At 47.9% G+C, this 23,323-nt stretch overlaps 1 protein-coding gene across 7 annotated transcripts in view; it reads right to left on the reverse strand.

The window, feature by feature from the left end:
• Nucleotides 1-688: 688 nt before the first annotated feature.
• Nucleotides 689-23,323, reverse strand: part of WDR76 (WD repeat domain 76) — a 28,961-nt gene continuing 6,326 nt past the window's right edge. For 2 of the 7 annotated variants that reach the window (XM_078617374.1, XM_078617370.1), the window contains 13 exons: nt 22,120-22,212; nt 21,953-21,993; nt 20,871-21,000; nt 16,057-16,149; nt 14,822-15,007; nt 10,243-10,404; nt 9,501-9,628; nt 9,048-9,149; nt 6,598-6,765; nt 4,916-4,969; nt 3,026-3,150; nt 2,237-2,402; nt 689-917 (listed from right to left, as the gene is read on the reverse strand). In XM_078617374.1, coding sequence (XP_078473500.1) covers nt 746-917; nt 2,237-2,402; nt 3,026-3,150; nt 4,916-4,969; nt 6,598-6,765; nt 9,048-9,149; nt 9,501-9,628; nt 10,243-10,404; nt 14,822-15,007; nt 16,057-16,149; nt 20,871-21,000; nt 21,953-21,993; nt 22,120-22,206 — 1,614 coding nt within the window. In that variant the 5' untranslated portion in view covers nt 22,207-22,212 and the 3' untranslated portion in view covers nt 689-745. The other 5 variants (XM_078617372.1, XM_078617371.1, XM_078617373.1 and 2 more) reach the window with 5 other exon arrangements.

A 23,323-nucleotide genomic window follows, 5' to 3' on the forward strand; every position in this document is an offset into this window, starting at 1 on the left:
CTGGTTTTATCAGCAACCCACCCCGAGGATCGTAGGGTACCCGTGGATGCGTGACCTCCGGCACGGACCTATGACCTGGGAACAGGGGACGGGGGTCCAAGTGTTCAGCCCGGTGCAGGTGCCACGACCACCCGTCGGTCAGCTCCGGGCCCTGGCCCCTGGCCCCAGGTCTTCCCTTCCTTCTGTGCCACGTGGTCTCGCCAGGGCCCAAGAGCTACTGGACATCTGTGAAAACTACTGGACATCTGTGAAAAAAAGCTTTAGAGCTCATCGGATTCTTTCAGTAAAAATCCATATTCATTCCGAGCTAAAAGGAATCAAGCTGCACAGCAGTCCATTAAGGGAACCTCCATACATGTTAGGGGATTTGTACTCAACTGGGAGAAGTGAGCGCGTGACAGATGTATGCGCCGGGCCCAAGGAGCCGACGGTCATGCGAGACTGTGGCTGGTCGTATGTGCAGGAGCTGGACACCCAGGTGCTCGTGTTCCAGTTCACGTAAAAGCAATCACGCTCCTGCGTGGCCGTGCCACTCTTTAAGGTGTTGCCAATATTTCACGAAAACCACCGCACCAATCCGATAACCGGCACTGGCCGGCCGGCCGGCTGGCAGGGTGTACACGCGGTGACGTGCTTTCGCAATGGGCTAAGCGGCTTATCGTAGATTTAAGTGAAAACACGCGAAGGGTCCAAAAAAAAATGCAACGTTTATTATGCTTCCCAGGCAAAGCAGTTAAGGAGCTTATCAGCACCCGTGAACACGAAGTGAGTGGAGCGCGGCGGTTAACTGTGTCAGTGTCTCTCCATCCATGTAAAGACCACCGCGCTTGAATGGGTGCAGCACCCAGGCCCTCGGGAACGTGCACAGCTCGTGGTTTGCGAGCGCACGCCGAGCAGGTCGAGAGGCACGTGCCTGCCTAACACACAAGGCGACAAAGGCCCTCACTATACTGTGACCTTAGGCTTCATCCATACCCCTTGAAACAATGCCCACTGGGCATATTAATATAATTAACCACGTCGTTTGACGAACACTTACATTGCATAAAACACCAAAGGGAATTTCGCCCGGTCGATTTAATTCCAGGCGCGTTCAAGGGACAAGCACTTGAGGTGTTTGATGCAAGTGGCCACGTAACTGTAAAGATGTTTGCCACAAGGCGCCTCTGGACACATCTTGCTCGGTGTCGTTTAAAGCAGCGGGATGTATACGGGGAGGCTTTTCGTGGGTGAACGAGCGTTGAAAAATCGTGATGTTGACATTAACACGGACGGGGGAAACTCTGCGGTTAAGCACAGACATCGTCAATCTCACGAGTGGCCGCTGGCGTAAGAGCAACACACACACGTTGCCACCGCCGCTGTGCAGGAGTCACTCTCATACAGAGAGAGGCGCAAGGAGGACACACGTGACGAGCACTAAGGCAGCAGACGTGGAAGTGAGCCGGCAAAACCGGAGGACCCAGAGAAAACCCACGCACGGCGAGGGGGAAATACTCGATCCTACACAGACGGAACAGGTGGAGTCCACCATTTTGGCTGTACCGCCTTCTTCTGGCGAGCCATGGTAAAGCAACTACTCAACTTCCACGGGAAGGGGAGTTCCAGAATATTTGTGCGATTCACCAGCTCTCGTTGCTGCCACCGCAGTGCTAGGTTGCAGGCTACGCGTGGCGTAGCTGCCACAGCCGCCGCCGCCCGGCAGCAGCTGAACTTAAAAAGGAAACAAGTCGCCCACATGTTCCACGTGGCGGCAACTGCAAGCTTGTCTTGGGTGAGCAACGCTTTTAAGTCGAACAGCCCGAGCTCAACGAATCAAATGCACAGCCGTGCGATTTGTTATGGAGACCTCTCGGATTTTGGATAAAAGTACCACCCAGATTGTAAACTACTGATTTAGGGAAGCAACCCTGGAAAGATACAACAAAACAACACCTATGGTCTCCACGCTGAAAACAAAAACATACGCGCACGAGGCAACTACACTTCACCCCCGAGTGAGACTCGATGCATTCTTTTCCATGTCGCTCGCCCTGTGTTGGTCACCCAGTCCTGTTCGCCCCGTCCCACTCTCTCCATCTCGTCCGCACCGTCTCATCTGCCCCATTACTCTACAGGCGGCATTCGTTTATAATTTGTACCGATCATAAAGAACAGATTCTCCAGGGGTGACTCGACACAAGGGGCGTATGAATCGATGTTGATTGGGGAAATCGCTCCGTGTCCCCGAGCTTACACGGTGCCGGCGGCGGAATCTTGGCACAGCGATCCGGACAAGCCAGCAAACAAGTGCACCTTCCCGCTCGAGTTGCAGGCCACGAGCACGGGTCGCGTCGGGTGAAAGGTGATCACCGTGCAGATGCTCGATATCTCCTCCTTCCCCACCACCAGAAGCTTCTGCCCTGCATTCGTGCGAAAGAATCCAAGTATAAGAGGCAGGATGCTTCCCCACAAGAAAGCGACGCACGCGGACATTGGGGGGGCTCACGCTAACGATGGGACAAGTTTTCTAACGACGCAAGATCGAGAGGTCATTGTGGCCTAAGCTGCCCATGTCTCCACCACACCTCACTGCCAACGCATTCTACCCCCTGCTAGATCCTGCAGCTGCCGCGCAGAAGACACGCGGACCTCCAAGGTAACGCATCGTCTGATCGTTGGTCTTCCCCTTGATCGCCGAACTCATGGAGGCCACTCCGATGCCTGTCTCGCTAACACGCACTCCCAGCGCACACGTCCAACCCCGCTTAATCATATCTCCAACATTTAGCAGGTCACTCTGACAAATTGAGACAATGTCCTAGTCTCTTGAGGTTACACCTGGTTACACAACATAAACTCGAAACCTGCCATGTTCTCCTCGGGGACAACGAGGGGGTAGGGGGACGACGAGGGGGTAGGGGGACGACGAGGGCCAGGGGACGACGAGGGCTAGGGGACGAGGGCTAGGGGGCGGCATGGGGTAGGGGACGGCGTGGGGATAGGGGGCGATGAGGGGTAGGGGACCAAGTGTTGGCCTCCTCACCTGTGGCTGAGAAGACGTCGAGGTGGCGTGGCCACTCCATGCTGCCGCACATCCACATGTCCTCACCACCCGGCACCCACATGGCTCTCATCGGCACAAGCCATCGGCCCGTGTGGTTATTATGGCTGAGCACAATGGCAGGACCGCCACAACACCTTGTCATCGTCGTCATCACCATAATCATTTTCATCACTCATCATCGCTATCACCCCTCCAATAATAACTTGTAATGTGCACAGTATTTGCTCACTCCCGTAGACAGAGGACGACTCAGTGGCGCGAGAAGGAACCACAGACGAGCCGGAAGGCAGCAACGGCCACGTGACCAGGAGCCGACGATGACAATAATTGCCCAAGCTCTGCGGTTCTCTATATGTTAAGGTGTTATCAGCCAATTAATGAGTGTTTGCATGTGGGAGGAAACCGGAGCACCCGGAGAAAACCCAAGCGTGTGAGGGGGCAACACACTATCCCATACAGACAGAACAGGGAAGTATCACAACCTCTGTGTGTGATCTACCAAACCTCTCTGCTACCGCCCAACAGCACTGGATCACAGGCAGCAACGTGCAGCGTAGACACCACCGTGCGCGGTATTCAACCATCACGCTTGTCGCACTCGTCACACCAACATGCTCACCCGACAGCGGGTGAATGTTTAACAGTAGGCATTGTAAATGTTACGATGTTTGTCCACATGATGATATTATTGAGTCGTTGCTCCTTGAGAGCTCAGTGTTTGTAGGTTACGAGTGTTCGGAGCCGCGTGTGTGGAACTCGTGTTCATGGTCATTTACACAAAGCAGAATGCAGAGGGGTTAATGCCGATGGTCAATGCCCCGTGTAACTGCCTTGCCACGTGACGGAACTGCAGAAGTTGTCATTATTTTATTGTGCAATTATTAATCACGTAATCAGAGCGAAGAAAGCTTGGCCAATTATGCCGACAAAATCATTCAGCAGACATTTTCGCCTCCATCCCATATCTGTCCTTCCAGAAAATAATAAAGGTACTGTTTTCATATCCCATCAGCCAACACGGCCCTCCTTATGTCAGATAAAAATGGGGTCACCTTCGTTCAACGCAAGAAAAACTCTGTACCGGTTTAAAACGTATAGTGTCTTATCGGCAACGTCAGGCTTGCTAGAAACATGGTGAATTTCCAGATGTTTAAAGGCAAAACAACCTGTTCTAGTTCAACACAAAGACAAAGATCCCCCATATAGCCTTAAGACTGTTGGGGAAAGAGCTGTTAGCGAGCACCTATGAAGGCCAGCACGGTACACGAAGGGGTGGGTGGCCAGCACCACGCCCGGCCACATTTGTCTCCCCAATGCCGATGTTTACACACCGCACCAGGTACTCATTTTAGGATGAGTCGATATAAATGGGGCCCAGAACCGGTTCAGATAATCGTCACTGGTGTTGAACTCGGGTTGCCGGGTTCGTAGCTCCCCACAAACCTATATGACAGATGTACACAACACAATCATCCTAATTGGCCGCCACTGGCTCATTAAACACGTGAACGCCGTGGGTCCTCACGGGATCCCAAATATATGCAGAGTATCATAGAGATACATAAGGATTCTAAGATAGAGACATTAAAGACAAGCCACAGTAGTGTGATTGTAGCCATGCAACCCAAATCTGTGGAATATATAGTAAACCACTGTAGTCTGCGCTCTTTCAATGGAGGAAGAACAGAAAAACTACACAAACTCTCTCCTGAAGCCCTCTCGTCGTGGCCAGCAGACCTCGACATTGCCATTTAGCTCCTGAAAGTATTACTGCTGCCATCGTGCATAAGAAGAGAATACGGGCCATGGGTACAAAGAGGCCATCGCGGTGGTCGTGTGGTGTGCACGTGGCGCAAAATTCCCACTCACCATATCTTGGCGGTGCGAGTGATCTGCGAGCCCAGAACGCGGGTGTCGTACACACTGCACACACGTGGCAACAGAAGAGCACAGAGCTCCCACTGAGTAACACCATGACGCGTCACCATGGCTTCATTTGTTTTCAGATCATTTACCCAGGAAAGTCTCACCGGGTCTCAGGCCCTTTTTTCAAAAAGATCCTGCCAAGTCTTTGCAGAATGGAGGCATTGTTGCTGATGCTGCTGTATAGTCCCAAATTTGTAAGTAATTTTCAGCATCATTTTTGCAGCATTGGGATGTTTGTTTGGCCAATACCGGCTACATTTTGTATAGCTATAAGAGAAAACCGGAAAACCTGGAGGAAGCCCATGCAGAACAGGAGGAGAGAACATACAAGCTCCACTCACTCAACTCCACACACTCACAAAACACTCCTCACACTCTGCAGAACAGATCAGAGAACATAGAAACTCCACGCAGAGACGTGCCCGAGTAGGGAATTGAACTCGGGCTCTTCTTGCCGCACGACAACTGTGCTGGCACCACCATGCCGCCCGGGCTAACGCGTCACTACCTCTATTGAGGAGCAGATATTCTCAATGAGTAGCCCTCTTTCTGCCCATGCTCCAGTCTTCAGTGATACACATCAGAGAGTGGCACTGTGCAGGTTTCTGTCGCTCGTTCAACACTAAAATACGACTCAAGTGTTTGAGTTTATTTTTTTATCCATAATAGAGGTTTTTTTCGGTTACATCGCGTAAATATATAAATGTGTCGTTAAAACCCACCACCACCCGACACAGCCAACTAGTAAGGGTTATCACGTAAACAGAATATGCCAATTGGTCACTAGTACAGCATACCGGTGCGTTGAAGAGCCAAGCCACATTTACAATCTGAGCACAACGCTTTGCCAGTAATTACAACTAGCTTCATCAAGCGACAGCCAAATTTGTTGATACATTTATATATTTACGTGATGTAACCCAAAAAAACCTCTATTATGCATGATATTGGTCGCGAAAGTCTACGTGTTAAACTTAATTTTTTTAGTTCTCACGAGAAATGATTTCAACATACGGGGTGACAAATTACACAGCTGTGTGATGAGAGGGACAGACGAGGTGCATTGGACTCGATCAGCACTAGCACCTCTAGGCGAGTGCCATCTTCTACAAAGGTTCATTCGTCTCTCTCGTGGGGTCCAGCACATTCTTATTTTCCCCAATTGTATCCCGGTTGTGCTACGGGCACAACCGTCATGCCACGAGATAAAGCAGTGCATGTATTGGAGACCAGCGTGCCGAAGGGGATATAACAGAACGACCTCTGACCCTTCAAGCTGGGGTACAAGCAGATGGATAGCTGAATGCATGTGCATCAGTGGGGAGCGGTAATGCAGCGTTTAGCGTGCTGCGCTACGAACCCGGCGACTCGAGTTCGACTTAACCAGTCCTGGGCCTCCTCTAGGTCGACTCAGCATTCAGAATCAGAATCTTTATTTAAATGAGTACCTAGCGCATCAGCACTAGGGAGACAAAGGTGACCAGGCGTGGTCCTGACCACTCACTCCCTTGTGTGCCAACCTTCAAACATGCTCGCTAACAGCGCTTACTCCAACAGTCTGTTGAAGGCTATAGACGGGTGGGGGGTTGGATCTTTGTCTTTGCTTGTCCAGACTCATCTCTCACTGCATGGAGTTGTCAATGGAGGTGGTGAGCAGGCGGCTGCCGGTGAGCGGTGAGAAGTACGCCGAGTGCACCACGCGGCTGTGCTGCTGTAGCACGGCGACGGCGTTGGCAGCGGTGCCGCTGCGTTGGCCCACGCCCATCGCACGGACGTCATGGATCTGTACGGTGCTGATCGCACAATGACGCCACAAACCGCACCACACCTTATCTCATCTATATTTACACAGCACATTTTCCGAGGTGCTTTACAGCAATTATAACATTGTACGCAAGATGGTAGTGTTTTAAGATGAAGAATGGAGTTATTAAAAGTGGTGGTGTAGTTTTAGTGACGGGAGAACAGCGTTAAGGAGGGGTTGGAGTATGCCTGGTTGTTGCAACCGCGATCATCGACTCTCACGACTTGGGGTTGGGATCACAGATCCAGGAACATCTCAACTCCAGTTTACACAGGCCAGCACCAGTTACATTTCTGTGATTTTTTTTGCAACTACAAAAACGTTAAAACCCACACACATACATTGTAACTGGTATTGGCCAAAACATCCCAATGCTGATAAATAAATTACCTGAAAATTAACTAATTGTGGATTACACATCGCAGGCGATCATCGCCCACCCCTCCCCCCCAATCCATTGCGAAACTTTGGCAAAACCTACCTGAAAAATTGTCAGGAAACCCACTGAATCTTTTCTGGGTAAACAAACATCTTAAATTAAAAGAATAATAATCATGATGCTGCGGCCAATTATCATTTGTCGACGTGTGGATCGTTCGGGTTGCGAAATAACCGTTAATTTAACACGTGTCCTTAACACAAACCGTGCTTGCGACGGAGGAAATGAAACAGGACATTCATTACATCACGCTCATATCCATGCCATGCACGCACACTGCAGCAATGGTTAAGCTGCTGCTCCTCACTCGTGCCCCGGTGACCGATTTACAGGAAACACAGGCACCCTTCACCCCCCACCACCGTATGCACGTAACGAATAAAATACTTCCTTATACCCTAGTTAACATCTGCTCTGCATTATCCCTCTCGTTACCCCGGATATGATGTGAATTTATAGCGCTGCCTTGGCCGTGCCGTCATACTTCAGAGCTCGCTTCTAATAGGACCAACGGCAAATATATATATTTTTTTATCAGTCAAGAGTTCGAGGTCAAATAAGCCAAATTTTTCTGGACGGCATAAACCCCAATCCTTAAACCACCACTGTGAGCTGTCCCATCATTAGCTGCTGCTGTGCCCTCTAGAACGTCTAAGCAAACGAAAACTGAGGTCAAGTAAATTCAAGTTCCAATAAGAGAGACGTATAATACCCTTCTTATTCGTATGGCCGATGTAGATGTAATTTTACATTGAGGTGGTTATAATGAGCCAGATGATTACATTAGTAGCAGAGTGTATTTCTGTGGCAATACCTCCTTCATAGAGAGCTCTGGGTGAGTCTATGGGATTCATTGTGAAGCTATAGCCTCTGTTTTCTTATTTGTATGGCCGATGTTGATGGAGATAAAAAAAAATATTTTTACAATGAGGTGGATGATGAACCAGACGACTTCATTAGGAGTAGAGGAGTGGTGAATAATCGGTGATGACCTCTCTCCCTTCATATTCGTGAAATGGGCATTCAGTCTACGTTATAAGTTCCATGGTTCTGTCTGAATTACGACCACAGTCTCTGCACACTGCCAGAGGATTTTATATTTGTGCATCAACAACAACATCATCATCAGCTATCAGCATCTGTTGCTGCCGTGGTTGTGCGGCGGTAGTGGTTTTGGGGTTGTGGCCCAGAAGCTTTGCAAAATATCCAAGCCAGAGATGTACTGCGCCGGGTCTTTCACATGGTATTTATGACCTCCCAAGCATTGACTTAAGCCCCACCATGTGACCACGGCCAAGCGTCATTGGGAATCCGTGTAAACACAGGGAACCCAGGCAACCTACAACCACCTCTTCACAGAAGCTGAGACTGGGCTACCAATCAGCTAGGACTATGTAACAACTGATGCTCTGACATGCGTTAATGACAACCGAATCACAAATACACCTCCGAACGTAAATACAGTAGCGTTTGTTATTCATCACTGCCACTGTTATCATCAATAAGAAACGTATTCACATCCGGCCTAAGTGCAACTACCATGATCATAAAGCTATAAAACTGTTGGTAAATCTCAACCACATATCTAATCTATGGATCAGGCCTTATGTGAGTGTTGCATTGCCTTGCTGTGCTGAAGAAGTCTCACAAGCATTTATTTTCTCTTGATTGAGCAGCGGTAAGGGCGGGTGGCGAGGAGTGAGAGTGGGTGGGTGAGCGTGAAGCGTTCATGAGCAGTAAGGGTGGGTGGGTGGGTGGTGAGGGCAGATGGTGAGCGGTGTGGGTGGGTGAGCGGGCGGTGAGGGTGGGTGGTGAGAGGTGCGCACACTCACCAGTCGGTGGACGCCGTCACAAAGTAGTGCCTCTGCGTGGGGTGCACGTGCACTGAGTGGACCCTCTTCTGGTGCACCATCCACTGCTGCTCGCCACACTTCCTGCGAGAAGACAGCAACGTGGCCACGCTCGGCTGTGTTGGGAGGGCGAGGTGGCGGGCGAGGTGGAGGGCGAGGTGGCGGGTGACATGACGGGCGAGATGGCGGGCGAGGTGGGGGGCGAGGTGGCGGGCGAGGTGGCGGGCAAGGTGTTGAAGGAGGTGGCGGGCGAAGTATTGAGCGAGACGGCGGACGAGGTGGTGCGTGAGGTGGCAGGCGAGGTGGTGCGTGAGGTGGCAGGCGAGGTGGTGCATGAGTTGGCAAGCAAAGTGGCAGGCGAGTTGGCGGGTGAGACTGTGGAGCAAGAGCGCCGGTGGAGACAGGCCCTCCTCCCGCACCCAGCGGGAGCCTCACCTTGGGCTCCTGCAGTCGACGAGCTCCACGGCGCCGTCGCAGCGGCCCACCAGCAGCGAGGCACCATCCTCAGACTGGAAGTCGAAGCTGGTGAGGCCCACAGGTGGACTTGATTTGCCGGCGTACACCTTGGGACAACCACAAGATGGACGAGTAAAATGAAGAGACGCCACAGGCGGACGAGGGGCATTTCCACTCATCGTGAATGCAGATGAACGGTGAGTACAACTATCTCTCAGGCTTCAAGCATCTTTGCAAAACCAATTTCCTGCAAAAATGCATGGTGGCCATCTTGTCATCAATGACCATCAATACACTGAACAAAATTTAAGGAACCAACCGGCACGGCCGAGACAGAGAGGCCACTGTAGAATGGTGTCGTCCAGTCTAGGACTGGCCAGCAGCCGTCCCAAGTTGTCACAGTCGAGGACGAGGTTGCTGCTGTGTCATCCCAACTAATTTTCAGGTAATTCTTCAACAGTGGGATGTTTGGCTGATGCCAGTTACATTCTGTGGGTTTTTGGAAGAAAACCGGAGAACCCATGTAGCAGTGGGAGAAAGCACAAACGACTCACGCACACTCCGCTCACACACTCATCACGCTCACTCTGCATCACAGTTGTGAGAATATAGGAACTCCACACGCAAAGGCACCAGAATTGGGAACAGAACCCAGGTCCCTTCTTGCCGCGAGCCGCAAGTGTTACCACAGCGCCACCCCCACCCACCCACCCACGCGGACCTCATCGAAGACACCGTGGTGCAGATCGGCGCAGCGCAGCGAGTCGTCCAAGCTGCTCGAGTAGAGACGCGTGCGCTGTGTCGGCGGGAAGCACAGGCACGACACGCGGTCGACGTGCGGCCGGAACAGAGTCACAGCGGCGGCCTCCCCCGGCGACGAGTCCTGCAAGCAGTTGCGGAGGGTGAGCCCAGAAATTTAGCAACCCCTGCTGATTGGACGTGCGTGGACGAGAAGTTAGATATCAAAACTATGTTATATTACCAGTTAAGGCCAACTGAGCTATATAGCTCTTTTTTCAGAAGCAACCTGGCCACAAATGATAGTTCAACGAAGTGGCTTATTACGTGGATATTTATGACAGCCAAATACTCTAAACGAGTGTTGATTTTAAATGTAGAGGGAAACCCCTGAGGACCCAGAGAAAAAGCCACGTGATCACGGGGAGAGAGACACCACAAACTCCAATAATACAGGTGTCAGTGTTGGGGTTGAACCCACAAAATCCTTCATACGAGAGTTCAATGAAAAAGTCCAAGTGACTTCCTGCTCACATGCCTCAATAGGCATCTGTGCTCATCTCCTGAGCAAGTGGTGAAAATTCCACGTTTCTATGGTGGGGGACAACCAATGCTAACTTCCCCACGAAGTGGTGCACACTTATCAACCCTGCAGTGATGCTGGGCAACATTAACGACCCAACCAGGAGTTGAACTCGCGACCGCTCGACTACGAGCCACTCGCTCTACCACTGTGCCACTTGGACGGTTAAATAATAAGAATTTTTTACCACATAATGTAAAACACAATAAAATACTAAATCGAAACATGAACTTTGATTTCATATTTGGATTCAGCATGCTCTAACATCTCCAAATTTCTAGATTTGAAGCTTTCGTGACTGCAAGGATCCATACTCTTTGCTTTTTTCGGTAAAGTCACGTAGGTTAAAAAGGAAAACAAATAAACTAAATCACGACGTTTCGGAGGCAACACAAGCCTCCGTCTTCAGGTGGAACCGTCACAGCAAAAATTACTGTTACCGAAAAAACCAAAGAGTATCTCCAAATTGACTAACTTTTGTAAATGGAATGAAATAAAAGTTTAAAACATTCTGTCCTGAATTTTGGGTGGCCCAAAATCTCATATTTAGGTTTTTAGCATCGGTTAGTTGTAAGCACACACTGGACTGACTGTAGGTGTGTGAAGTGGCAGCTTCCTAACCCTTCTAGAACAGCAAAAGAATCAGTCTGTGACAGCACCATATGCCAAGTCAGTAAAATTGTATTGGGCTGCCCCCTGGTGGTCCATCTCAACACATCCGTCAATTACAGAACAAGCTCCTCATTCGAGACCAAAAAATCATCGCACACCTGCTCTGGGCTTTGACATTCCTACGCCTAAATCGTCATTGCTGTAACTATCAACCAGAAGTAAACATCAACAGGCCAATGCACCACAGCTCCTCCACGAATGGAAAATTAAAGACGCATGGCCAGTGTAACTGTGGCCATGCGACCCAAACAATGGACCATATATTAAACACATATAGACAAATATACACAGGGAGTCATAGAGATACATAGGAATTCTGAGATGGAGACACATTAAAGACAAGCCACAGTAGTGTGATTGTAGCCATGCAACCCAAACCTGTGGACTATGTAGTAAACCAGTGTAGTCTGCGCTCTTTCAACAGAGGAACAGAACAACACAAACTCTCTCCTTAAGTCCCCTCGTCATGCCGAGCAGACCTCGATATTGGGCATTCAGATCGTGAACATCTTGCTGACATGTATGTCTTTGCACCTCTGATTAGCAGGGTTGGCTATATATGGTGCAAAAGAAGTTCAACGTGTGTGTGTTGAACTTCTTTCGTACAATACGTAGCTAACCGTGATAATCAGAGGTGCGGGAGAACACAACAAAATATCGTTGTGGCCATGAAAGAAAATGTTTATATTTCGATTTAAAGCTTTCGTGACTGCAGGGATTCATCTTCTTGGTTCTTTCGGTAAAATCACGTAGAAGGGAAATAATAAAAAAGTAGAGTTTTATTATTTTATTATTTCCCTTCTACGTGACTTTACCGAAAGAACCAAGAAGAAAAAGGTTTATAGTTGGCAACATTTTCGACAATGGCGCTCTTTCAAAGCACATAGAAAGGCCAGAGAGAAAGAGTGGCTAAGAGTTGGAGACTGCACTTTCTGACCATGGGTTCTGATGAGATTCAATTTACATTTTTTTCCTGATGAACAGGGTTTAAATAGGCCTATGAATAGTCACCATTAGTCGCTATTGAGTAACAAACCCTCTATGATTGGATCTCACCACTCGGACATCATAAGCATTAAATATCTATCTATCTTCTATTCTATATATAAAAGTCAAAAATTGTGGCGGGGTTTGTGGGTTTGTGTGTGGGTTTGTGTGTGGTCGCACGCTTGGCTCTCCAACGGTGGGGTTGACGTAAATAAAAAATAGCCAGGTACCACGCCGTAAGCCCCGCGGTCAGCAAGCGCTATTCCTTTTTCACATCTGTCAACTTGAAATTAGTTTAATTAGCGATTTGTGCGCGCTTCGTTTTTATTTATTTATTTATGACGCGTGCACGCCCGTACCAACTCACGCGCCTTTGGTGGGTTGAACGGCCCATGCCAAGTCGCATGCCTTCGGTGGGAGTGAGGGAGACATTTTATTTCGCGTTAAAAATGCTATAAAAATACACTAAACGCCGACGTAAATTATTCACTCTGTGATGTCGTCCCCCAACCCCATGCGTGCAGTTATTACTACTGTAGGGGTTATTACGGGGAGAAGGGCGGACAGAAAACACAAGGGTGTCTGCACCCACACACGAGTGTCTACATCCACGTCCGCATCCGTTAATCCTGGGGGGCCATTGGGGCGCTGTGATCCCCCATAACTCCACCCCTCGCAGGGGATTCCTATAAAAGGCGGGGAGCCACAGAGCTCGGGGCCACGGTGGAAGAAGCTTACCAGTGAAGTCTGAAGACCAGGCAGAATAGGCCCTGGGACTCCCCTGTCTCGCTGCCCTTGTCAGGGCCGAGCAGGGTAAGCCAGTGGCGCGGCCCCAAGAGCTTCTGGACCTCTGCTCTTGTAAGAGCAAGGCTGGGTTAGCTGGGTGCCGGGATCCGTGCTTTACCAGGGCCGGATCAGATAGCCTCCCATAGCACTATTAGAGGAGGACTGGGAATAGGACAAGGGAAATAGTGCTAGGGGTGTTTTCCCATCTAGTACGTGTGAAGGGGCCGTTACCCCTTCAAGTATTGTTACTGCCCTTGAGTTGAATAAAAGAGTGTGCCTCGACTCCGTCGTCAGTCTCCCTGGAACTCACTACACTACTATATAGTCACTAGATGCTACCACTATAGGCCGTAGATATTACTGCAGAGTGGCCGGGGAGATCGTGGGGGGGTCAGGGGTAGCAGCCCAGCCCCAGCCTGCCAAGGTGCCACCTCAGCCGGCTGGACAATCTACGCGGGACTAGGCCTCACCACGCCACTGTCAGGTGAGTACTTTGTGCTATAGAGTCGATAAATACTGCTATAGAGTCAGCATGTACTACTGTAGTGATAGCAGGTACCACCCCAGTCGGTATGCACTGCTGTAATCATAGTAGGTCACACCACAGTCAGTATGCACTGCTGTAATCATAGTAGGTACCACCACAGTCAGTATGCACTGCTGTAATCATAGCAGGTACCACCAAAGTATACATTGCTGTAATCATAGCAGGTACCACCACAGTCAGTACGCACTGCTGTTAGATTTATAAGAGTAGTTATGATTTATAAGAGTAGTTATGAATTATTTTTAAAAGTCAATATATAAATATGAACATGCATTGCAAAGTATGAATACCAGTCACGTTTTGCCCAAATTAACATAACTATTTTTTATATGAAATGTCGCTTCTGTATAGTGACGTGAAGTTCATAGATCTGGCCGGAAACGCAAGAACAGACATGCTACAACAGCATTCACCACAGCTGTGGCAAATGCCCTTTTATTTTTTAACATTTCGGTCCTGTACATAGTCATGAGGATGCTGCCACTTGTGGTATAATGGTCAGCGCGCTAGACTGGCAATCCCAGAGGTCGCCGCTTAAGATTCTTCCAGCGTAGCAGTGGAAACATTGGTGCAGGTTTCTCAAATCTCCCCCAACTGCCTCTGTCCACCCAGCAGTATAAATGGCTACCACCAGAGTTAGTCGAACAGGAAGGGCTATGTGTGGGTGGAGTAAGGTGTGGGTGGCTACACCCACACCTCCTCCAATACGTCTGGTCAACATGGAAGAGTAGGCCAAATACCCTGCAGAGTTCACTCTACGTGGAGGGAGCAAAAAATTGCAGGGCTGCACCCTTACCTGCTTTACGAAGTCACGGTGCGTGTGGCATCACTTCAGTGCCACCATCGGTCACAACTGTAACCAGATCCATGCTCGTGGTTCAGTAACAGCTTCACACGCAGATGAGTTTACAGATGATGCTCAGCTCGTTCGTTAGTGGAGTGAAGTAGTCCCTTTTCTCACGACAATTCCCTTCGTGCTGAACTCACCAGGTCCCAGAAGACCACGTTGCCCTGGCTGTCCCCAGCAGCCACGAGGACGTGGTCCATGGTTGGGTGCACAGCCACCGAGCAGATTTTCTCCCTCATCACCTTGGCGATGCGGCAGTTGCCCTGACGCAACCCAAGTAGCCACGCAGATCCGCAAGGCTCGCGACCATCAGTCTCAACGATCTGCTTTGACGATACAAACACGTGCGCCAATCAGCACACCGGGTCACCCGTCCAAAAGACACAATCATCTTGCTTCGCGTGCCTCATTGGGTGAGTTTCATCTCCTGGAAAAGAGATTTTGACCGACTGACCAATGTGCTCGGCGCTAACAGGCACTTGCCCTCATGGCAGCTGTCCTCTGGTGGTGGCTATGCACGCACCTCTAATCTAGCAGTGTGGAGGCAGTGAGGGTTGGTGGATCGCAGAATTGTTGGGAAACTCCATTGCCGTGGACGTCGAAGAGCCATATCCTGGTTTGCCAAAAGGCAGTAACAACAAAAATGTCGACTCCACTCAATCTCTCTGATTAGGATAGTGTTCCCCTTACATGCGTGGGTTTTCTCTAGGTGCTCCGGTTTCCTTCCACATGTATAGACGCTCATTAATTTGGCTGATAACACCTTAAAATATAGAGGACCGCATTGCTGGGGCAAAAGTTGGCGCCGACTAATCGCGCGGTTGCCTTCCCGTTTGTCTGTGGTCCCTCGCGCCTCCGAGTCGTACTCTCGCTCCCTCTCACTATTCGTGTGAGCGAATACTGTGCGAGTTACAAAAGGGAATTATTTTTGTATTATTTCACTCGTCTACCCCAAGAACGCCTCACCGAGTCTACTCTTCTTCAGGAAGCTCCTGTAAACATGTTGCAGTCGGGGTGGGGGCAATATCGCTCTGTGCGATCCCAATTGGGTCATTTGCATTTTTCCACTTTTTGGATGTTTGGCCAATTCCAGTTGCATGGTTGTGTGTTGTTCTTCTAGTTCAGTGGTTCTTAACCTGGGGTGCACACACCCCCTGGAGGTGCGAGATGCCATTTCTGGGGGTGCGAGACATGCCAGATCTTTTTAGAAGGTAAATCATCGAAACAAAAAATTAAGCACGGAAACGTAAGTACAAAGGGGTGCAAGGCTGCAGTAAAGGTTAAGAACCACTGCTCTAGTTGATTCAACAGCTAGCGCGGAACCTACATCAGATGCAACACAAATTTCTGACGGCGCATACCTTTCCCCACTCACCTCGCTTTTCCTCCAAACCTCGAGTAGGGCATTCTGCTCCTCCGTGGACAGGTTGGTGGCCTCCATCTTCACTGGCCCGGATGCCCTGAGCTTCTGTGACAACAAACATGCAGTCAATGCGGGAGATCCACAGGCCGGTGCAGGACGCGTTGTGCGCATGTGTGTGGCCTTAACGTGCACATAGCCTGGCACAAGCGCCGTGGTGACATCACCGCCACTTAGTGGCGAATGGTGGTTGTTGATATTGTTGTGTGTGTGAGGTTTATTTTTATTAAATCAGGTGAAAACTCAGAGGACGAGGAATAGCTTCGTTTGCAAGGCGACCTGGGTCGCACTCAGGTGACAAAATTTGTAAGTTTTCGCAGCAAACATGATTAAAAATAGAGGGTTGGGTTGGACCACGTAATCATCTGAACGAATTTGTGTCGTTAAGAGCCTCTGCCACCGAATCACTGCCCAAACAAATTAAATAGCATTTATTGATGCACCTATTACTATTGTTTCGGCTCACTTACCGGTGAGTTACATAACAACAATCGCAATCACATCTAATTGCTACATATTTGTTTTTATATTTTTTGGGGAATTCTCACAACAAACTCACCACCACTACCACTGCTGCACCCACACTCCCACCTGGTCCACTACCCAAACAAGCCCTACCCTGTGTACGAAGGAAGGGGCAGGGCCGAAACAGAAAGAGGCGGGCCCTAAAGAAGAAGAGGTGTGGCCTAAAATAGAAAGGTGCAGAGCCAAAAGAGGAAGAAAATGCGTGGCCTAATAAGGAAAGAGCAGTGCCTAGAGGTTGACGAGTTACGTTCGCTGAAGGTGACTGTTCCATTCTCAAATTGTAAGCAAAAGTTCGCTAACTATAGGGCAGTCATAGACATATGAACGGAATCCGTTCTTGAGACCCGTTCGTAAGTCGAACGGTTCATAAGTCTGAACAGAATCATGCTCTGTATTTACATGCACATATGGTCAGTGTTATAAAATGTGTTACGGTTCAACAAAAAGGAAAGCATTGTTAAACTCACAACAATAAATATACACTTGCATATAATACTGTTAAAAAGTGTATAGTAAAAAAAACAGAAATTAAGGAACATAAATAGGAAAAAATATTTGTTTTATTTTCACTTACCTTGAGTCCTGATGCTGGCTTGCTTGTCGGAAGAGGCACAATGAGTCACCACATTTGCACACAAAGACAAGGATCCCCCATATAGCCTAAAATACTGTTGGAGCAAGTGCTGTTAGCGAGCACCTATGAAGGCCGGTGCGGCACACAGGAGGATTGCTCTGCTGATCAAGATATTTCTGCGGTTCAGTTTGCAAGTGTGAGTTCTTGCCTTAAGTCGATATTAAAAATAATATTTTATGGAAGGTGGTTTCTCATAAGTGTGGGTTTTCGTATGTCAGGTGGTCCTAAGTCGAGGACTGCCTGTACAGAAAAGCATTGGATTTTTCTTGTACTAGCTATCTTTTAGCTACTTTTAACTAATGCCTGGAACAACTCAATAATTATTTTTCAACTGTTCATAGACTTTTCCATCTGTAATGTGAGGATATATCCGGGTTGCTGATGGATCACACCTCGTTACGATGATTGGCTCTGCCGGTCCTGGCCCATAGCCAATGGGGGGAAGTCTAGGGGCGTGGCCCTGACGTAATGGGAAGGTGACATCTGTAAGTAGAGGATTGGTTCTGCTGGCTTTAGCCACAGCCAATGGGGGGACGAGTCAGGGGCGTGGTCCTGGGAGCATACGATGGAGTCTAGAAGATTCCATAGAGGTTAACCAGGATTGGTGGAAAGGTACCACGTGACCCGGGTATTAAAAGGGGTGGAGGCGGACAACACGTGGTCAGATCTGGAACGAACGGAGGGTGAGACCACGCTGGAGCGGGGTCCAGGCTGCCACGTGGCCGCGCGTGTCTCTCTCTCTATCCCTCTCACGCTGTCTGTCAGCAGCATGAAGGAGTAAGATAGGAGTGTTGTGAACAAAAGACAAATAAAGGCCGGATTCCAGAAGTCGCTTCCACGACCTTTATTACATTTCTTTTCCAGAACTGAAAACCAAGCTGACTAGTTTCGTTAGTATTTTTTTAAAACAGAATCAACACAATCCATCTCTCCATTGAATCTCTGCCTCCTACCACCTTGTGAACTATTCCCAATCTAATTCAGATTTAAAATTTCTCAGTATTTTTTTTACTTTCTTTGCCTGAAGTTGCATCACTGGTAGTTAGATCCCAGCCCACTTATTGTCACTCTGGATCTTTTTCCTTCCAAGCCCTTTCATTCTAATGTTCCATCTCTTGCTGTGTTCATCACTAATCTCTTTAAACAGGTCCCTGCGGGGAGGGCTGGTAGGAACGAATAACCAAAGAATATAAACATAATGTATTATTACACTTGTTTAGCCAGGAAAGCCTCACTGAGTCTAAAGGTTTTTGTAGGGTCCTGCCAAGTGTTTGCAGTAGGGGGCGATGTTGCTACACTTAATCGGACGATAGGAAGGGAGAGTTTGAGGCCTAGTTCTAGGCTTTAGGCCTAGCTGTAGGCTTTAGGCCGCTGTGAGTAAATTTTTAATTTAAATGTTTTAATTATTAATGTAAAAGCTTTAAATGTAAATGTTTCTATTTAAAAACATCAGGGAATGTAACATTGTTAAACATTAACTCCCTTTCACACACGCGGGGGTACGATACGAAGGGAGAGTTTGAGGCCTAGTTCTAGGCTTTAGGCCTAGCTGTAGGCTTTAGGCCGCTGTGAGTTAATTTTTAATTTAAATGTTTTAATTAAAAGCTATCTCAGGGAATTATAAGGGAATGTTACACTTGTTTAGCCAGGAAAGCGTCACTGAGTCTAAAGTTTTTGTAGGGTCCTGCCAAGAGTTTGCAGTAGGGGGCGATGTTGCTACACCTAATCGGACATCGGACGGACGGACGGACGATATAATCTATTGTAGGCTGGATCACTTCGTTCCTACCAGTATAATTCACTCAATTATGGTTGTGCCTCTGCTTAAGAAGCCTGGCCTTGAGAACCTGAGGTCATCAGTAATGATCTCCCCATCTCAAAATCTGCCTTACCTCTCCCAAGGTCCTCCACAGCGTGCTATTGCCATGCAGCTCCAACACCACTTGCTCGTCAGTGACCTTCAAAATCCCTTTGAGTCTGGTTTCAGGCCTGGTTACATTAGGGATATAGCCCTGGTTGTGGATGATGTATTGGTTGCTGCAGATGCAGGCCTATCTAGTGTTCTCATCATTTTGGACTTGAGCGCTGCCTTTGACGCTGTCGATCATCTCATCCTGCTCGAGTGATTGGAAGGCTACATGGGGGTTTTTGGCATTGCCTTGAGCTGGTTCACTTTCTACCTCTCCAATCGAAAGCAGTTTGTCAGCCTTGGAGGGCAACAATCCGATACATGTTCTGTTCCATTTAGTGTGCCTCAGGGTTTCCTACTCGGCCCAATCTTGTTTTGCATATACATATGACCCCACTCGGTCATATTTTATGTAAACTAGGTCTTTAACTTCCTTGTTATGCTGATGACAATTTACATTCATGCTAAATCTGACTTTCAAGCATCTGCTTATAGTCTGTCAGGTTCTCTCAGGTCTATCAAGACAATCCCACATTCTTCAGTTATATTTTTATAAGACGGAGGTGTTGCTTGTTGGGTCTCCCCACACCAAATTTATAAACCTGGTTCGGTCTATCTGACAATCGATGGTCACAATATTGGTGCTACTCAGGCAGTTCCAAGTCTTGGGGTTGTCTTTGATGCCTCATTAAGCTTTGAAGTACACATTAACAAGGTCACTAAGGCTTCCTTTTTTCATCTTAAAAATATACCCAGGCAGCACCCCCATCCTGTATCGGACAATTAGAAGCTGGTTCATTTATTTTTGTTCCCTCGTATTGATTTTTGTAATTCATTGTTTGCTGGCATCCCCCTTAAACTGTTAAGTCGCATACAACGCATGCAGAATGTGGCTGCCAGAATTATTACGTGCAAGCCGGTTACTGAACCTGTGCTGACATCTCTCCATTGGCTGCCGGTCTGGTTTTTGAGTAGAGTTCAAGATTCTTCTCCTCACCAACAAGGCTGTTAACGATGTTACTCCCTTCACATACAAACAGGACCTTCTTCGGCCATGTATTCTAACAAGAGAACTTTGGTCTTCCAAGTCTGGTCTGTTGTGTGTGCCAAGGTCACATCTCTGTACGAGGTTGTCGCGTGGCCCCCAGGATGTAAAATTCACTTCCACTGGACATTCGTTGTGCTGACTGCCTCGTTTTATTCAAACCGTGCACTTAATACACACTTATTTTTTAGGGCTTTTTCTATTTTCTGATTCCTTTGTTTCAGGGTTCGATCTTATTGGCGTGAGCCTGCATGCTTGTATGTTTTGTACAGAGCCTTGTGATCTCCAGGTGCAAGGCGCTTTAGAAGTGTAAATTATTATTACCTTCGGTTTAACACCTAGGCTTTTGCGACCAATATTATCCATGAGTGGGGTTTTTTTGGGGTAGATTATGTAAATATAAATGTGTCATTGAACCCGCCACAGAATTAATATTAACGTGAACTAAAACAAAACCTCTTATAGATATTACCTTCCCTGCTGATTTGAAGTCATAAAATCGCACAATGAGACACGCGCAGCAGGCAGCAGTGGCATGGCCTTTGTGCTGCAGATACAGCCACAGGCCGACTCGGTGATTATACAAATCTAAATGACTAAATTGGTCACATAAAAACCAGTCAAACAATGATCCGGTGTCATGAGGACTTGCTCACCACATGAGACTCTGCTGGGGTGAGCAAGGGCTGCTCCTCGGGCAGCGGCACGCCCGACGGGTCCAGCTTGCGCAAGCGGCGGGACGGCTTGCGCAGGGGCAGCGGTGGCTGCGTCACCTTCACTCTGGACCTAGGGTGGGGGGGGAATGGTAACGGTCATGGTTTAGATTGCACAGCGGTAACTCTTGTGCCCAATGGCAAGAAGCGCCTAGGTTCGATTCCCGACACCGGCGCCATTCTGTGTGAAGGTTTTATTCCCCCCCACCCCCCCCATGGGCTTTGTCTGGGTTCTCCAGTCTCCTCCCATAGCTAATCGTATGCAATTATATTCTGTTCTCACCTATGATGGCAGCAACACGTTTAGCAGTTACAGTATATGCCAATGTCAAGGTCTGCCAGCCACGAGAGGGCTTCAGCAGAGGGAATGTGTAGTTTTGTTATTCCACTTTTGAAGGAGCACAGACTACAGTGGTTTACTTTAGGGTCAATAATTTGGGTTGCACGGCCAAAATCACCTGACTGTGGCTTGTCTTTAAATTTACATTCGTGAAGATGTGTGCATCGTCGGCCTGTTGATGTTCCAATATGCTTGATGATTACACCAACGTCTTCGAGGAAGAATGTCCAAGCCAGGAGGTGTGATGTTTAGATCTTGAAAGAGTTGTTTATTCTGGATGTCTGCATTGTTCAAGAGCATTCTTCTGGATATGGGTGAGATTCTAGGATGATGACAGCGCGATCCCAGAGGGGCGGATCAGGACTTGAGCCAGCAGCAATGTACATTTTTGAGGTCTTTGTTGATGGTTAAGTATGTTGTTGGCAAGAAAAAATTGCCTTTCAGTTTGCACGTCTCTGCAAATATTTAGTGGAAGGTTCTTTATCTTAGTAAAATGGATGTCATTTATTCGAATCGCATGGCATGTCACTGGTGTTGATCACACATTCCAGTGCAGCAGGAGCCCTCTGTAAATAATCTCTGGACTGAGTATGGCTCCCCTATGCAAAATAGTAACTAATTTTATTATGTTAAAACATGAGTGAGCATGGAGCGAGTCCCTCAAAATAACAGAATGTGAACACACCTGTGTGAACGTTTATTAACTTCTTTCAGGCTCTCCACCGCCTGCGTGAAACAGTGAGACACATACACACAAACACAAAAGACACGCACATCAGTGTTATCGGGAGATATCCAAACGCCCCCCCCCGGGTACTAACGTGTCACGTTTCTGTATGCAAGTGTCGCCACCTTTTGGATGTTGAGATCCGCAAGGAACTTTGCATTCTCCCGGATGTTCCGAAGTCTCTTGCGCTCGTAAGATGACAGCCGCTCCATGCCGGCCTGCCGAGGGTTTCGCGCATAAAGTGGCATCAGCACTTCACAGCCTACGCACCAAGCTCAAGTTTGTGTTTGGTTAAATCAGCTGGCAACTCAAAGAGACCAGGATAAGAGTCTCATTTGTAAGAGTGATTCAGGTCACCAAAAAGATTACAACATTAACTAAGCAAAATTGGAGCAAAAATCAACCAGTGATAAATGTTAACAATAAACCACCGCATTATAGAATAAATCGTAAAACAATGCACAAACATGAAATCAATATTAAGCATGATGGATTTTCCCTTTCAAAAGTGGGCTCAGACAAATTACAGGAAGGACTCGACATCTGCAAAGATTAGGTTCTTGACATTCTGCACGAAAGTACAATTTCCGAATGTGGATACGATGTTGATATGGGCGAAAGGGGGTTAGGGTTCCCAAGTCAAACTGAACATACAGGAGAACATGAAAATGTTTCATAACATTATTCCCGTATTGTACACATAAATAACATCCATATAATTCATTACATTTTACTAAAGTACAAATAGATAAGACAAATCATACAAAACCCATCAATAAATTACCATAACTTGAACATTTAATTCACTTTGGATGACAATGGGGATGTTATGGTACTATTTTGGTGGTCAATGGTGCACTTCCTGCCACACTTTCCCAAATGGCCTTCTCGTTTTTTTCCTTTATAAAACCGTTGACTCGTTTACCATAGAATGGCGTCCAACAGCAAACGCACTACAGCCATGGTGAGCAAGTCTATCCAACACAACTTTCCTTTTTGAGCTAAGCTCGTGACTTTTTTTATGCCTTTTGATCTCTTTTTTTTATCTCACTTTCTCCCCACTCAATTGAGGCTTAAACCCCCCCCCCCCAATTGATTGAAATAAAAAAACACCACCAATGAGGCAAATACAGCGCAAAAATGGCACAAAAGGCAACGGCACTTGAACAATAAAAGCTCCAGCATGTGTATGACGGGCACACGATCCACAATACACTCCTGTACTGTGCAAGTAAAGTATCCCTCCCCCAAGATGCGATCATGCCAAATCGCGAATCGTTTAAGGAAAAAGGGGAGAACTTTCAAATGGTATGCAAATATAAATTTGAA

Source organism: Lampetra planeri, chromosome 53, assembly GCF_965212315.1.
Source record: "Lampetra planeri chromosome 53, kcLamPlan1.2.h2, whole genome shotgun sequence".
Taxonomy (NCBI): domain Eukaryota; kingdom Metazoa; phylum Chordata; class Hyperoartia; order Petromyzontiformes; family Petromyzontidae; genus Lampetra; species Lampetra planeri.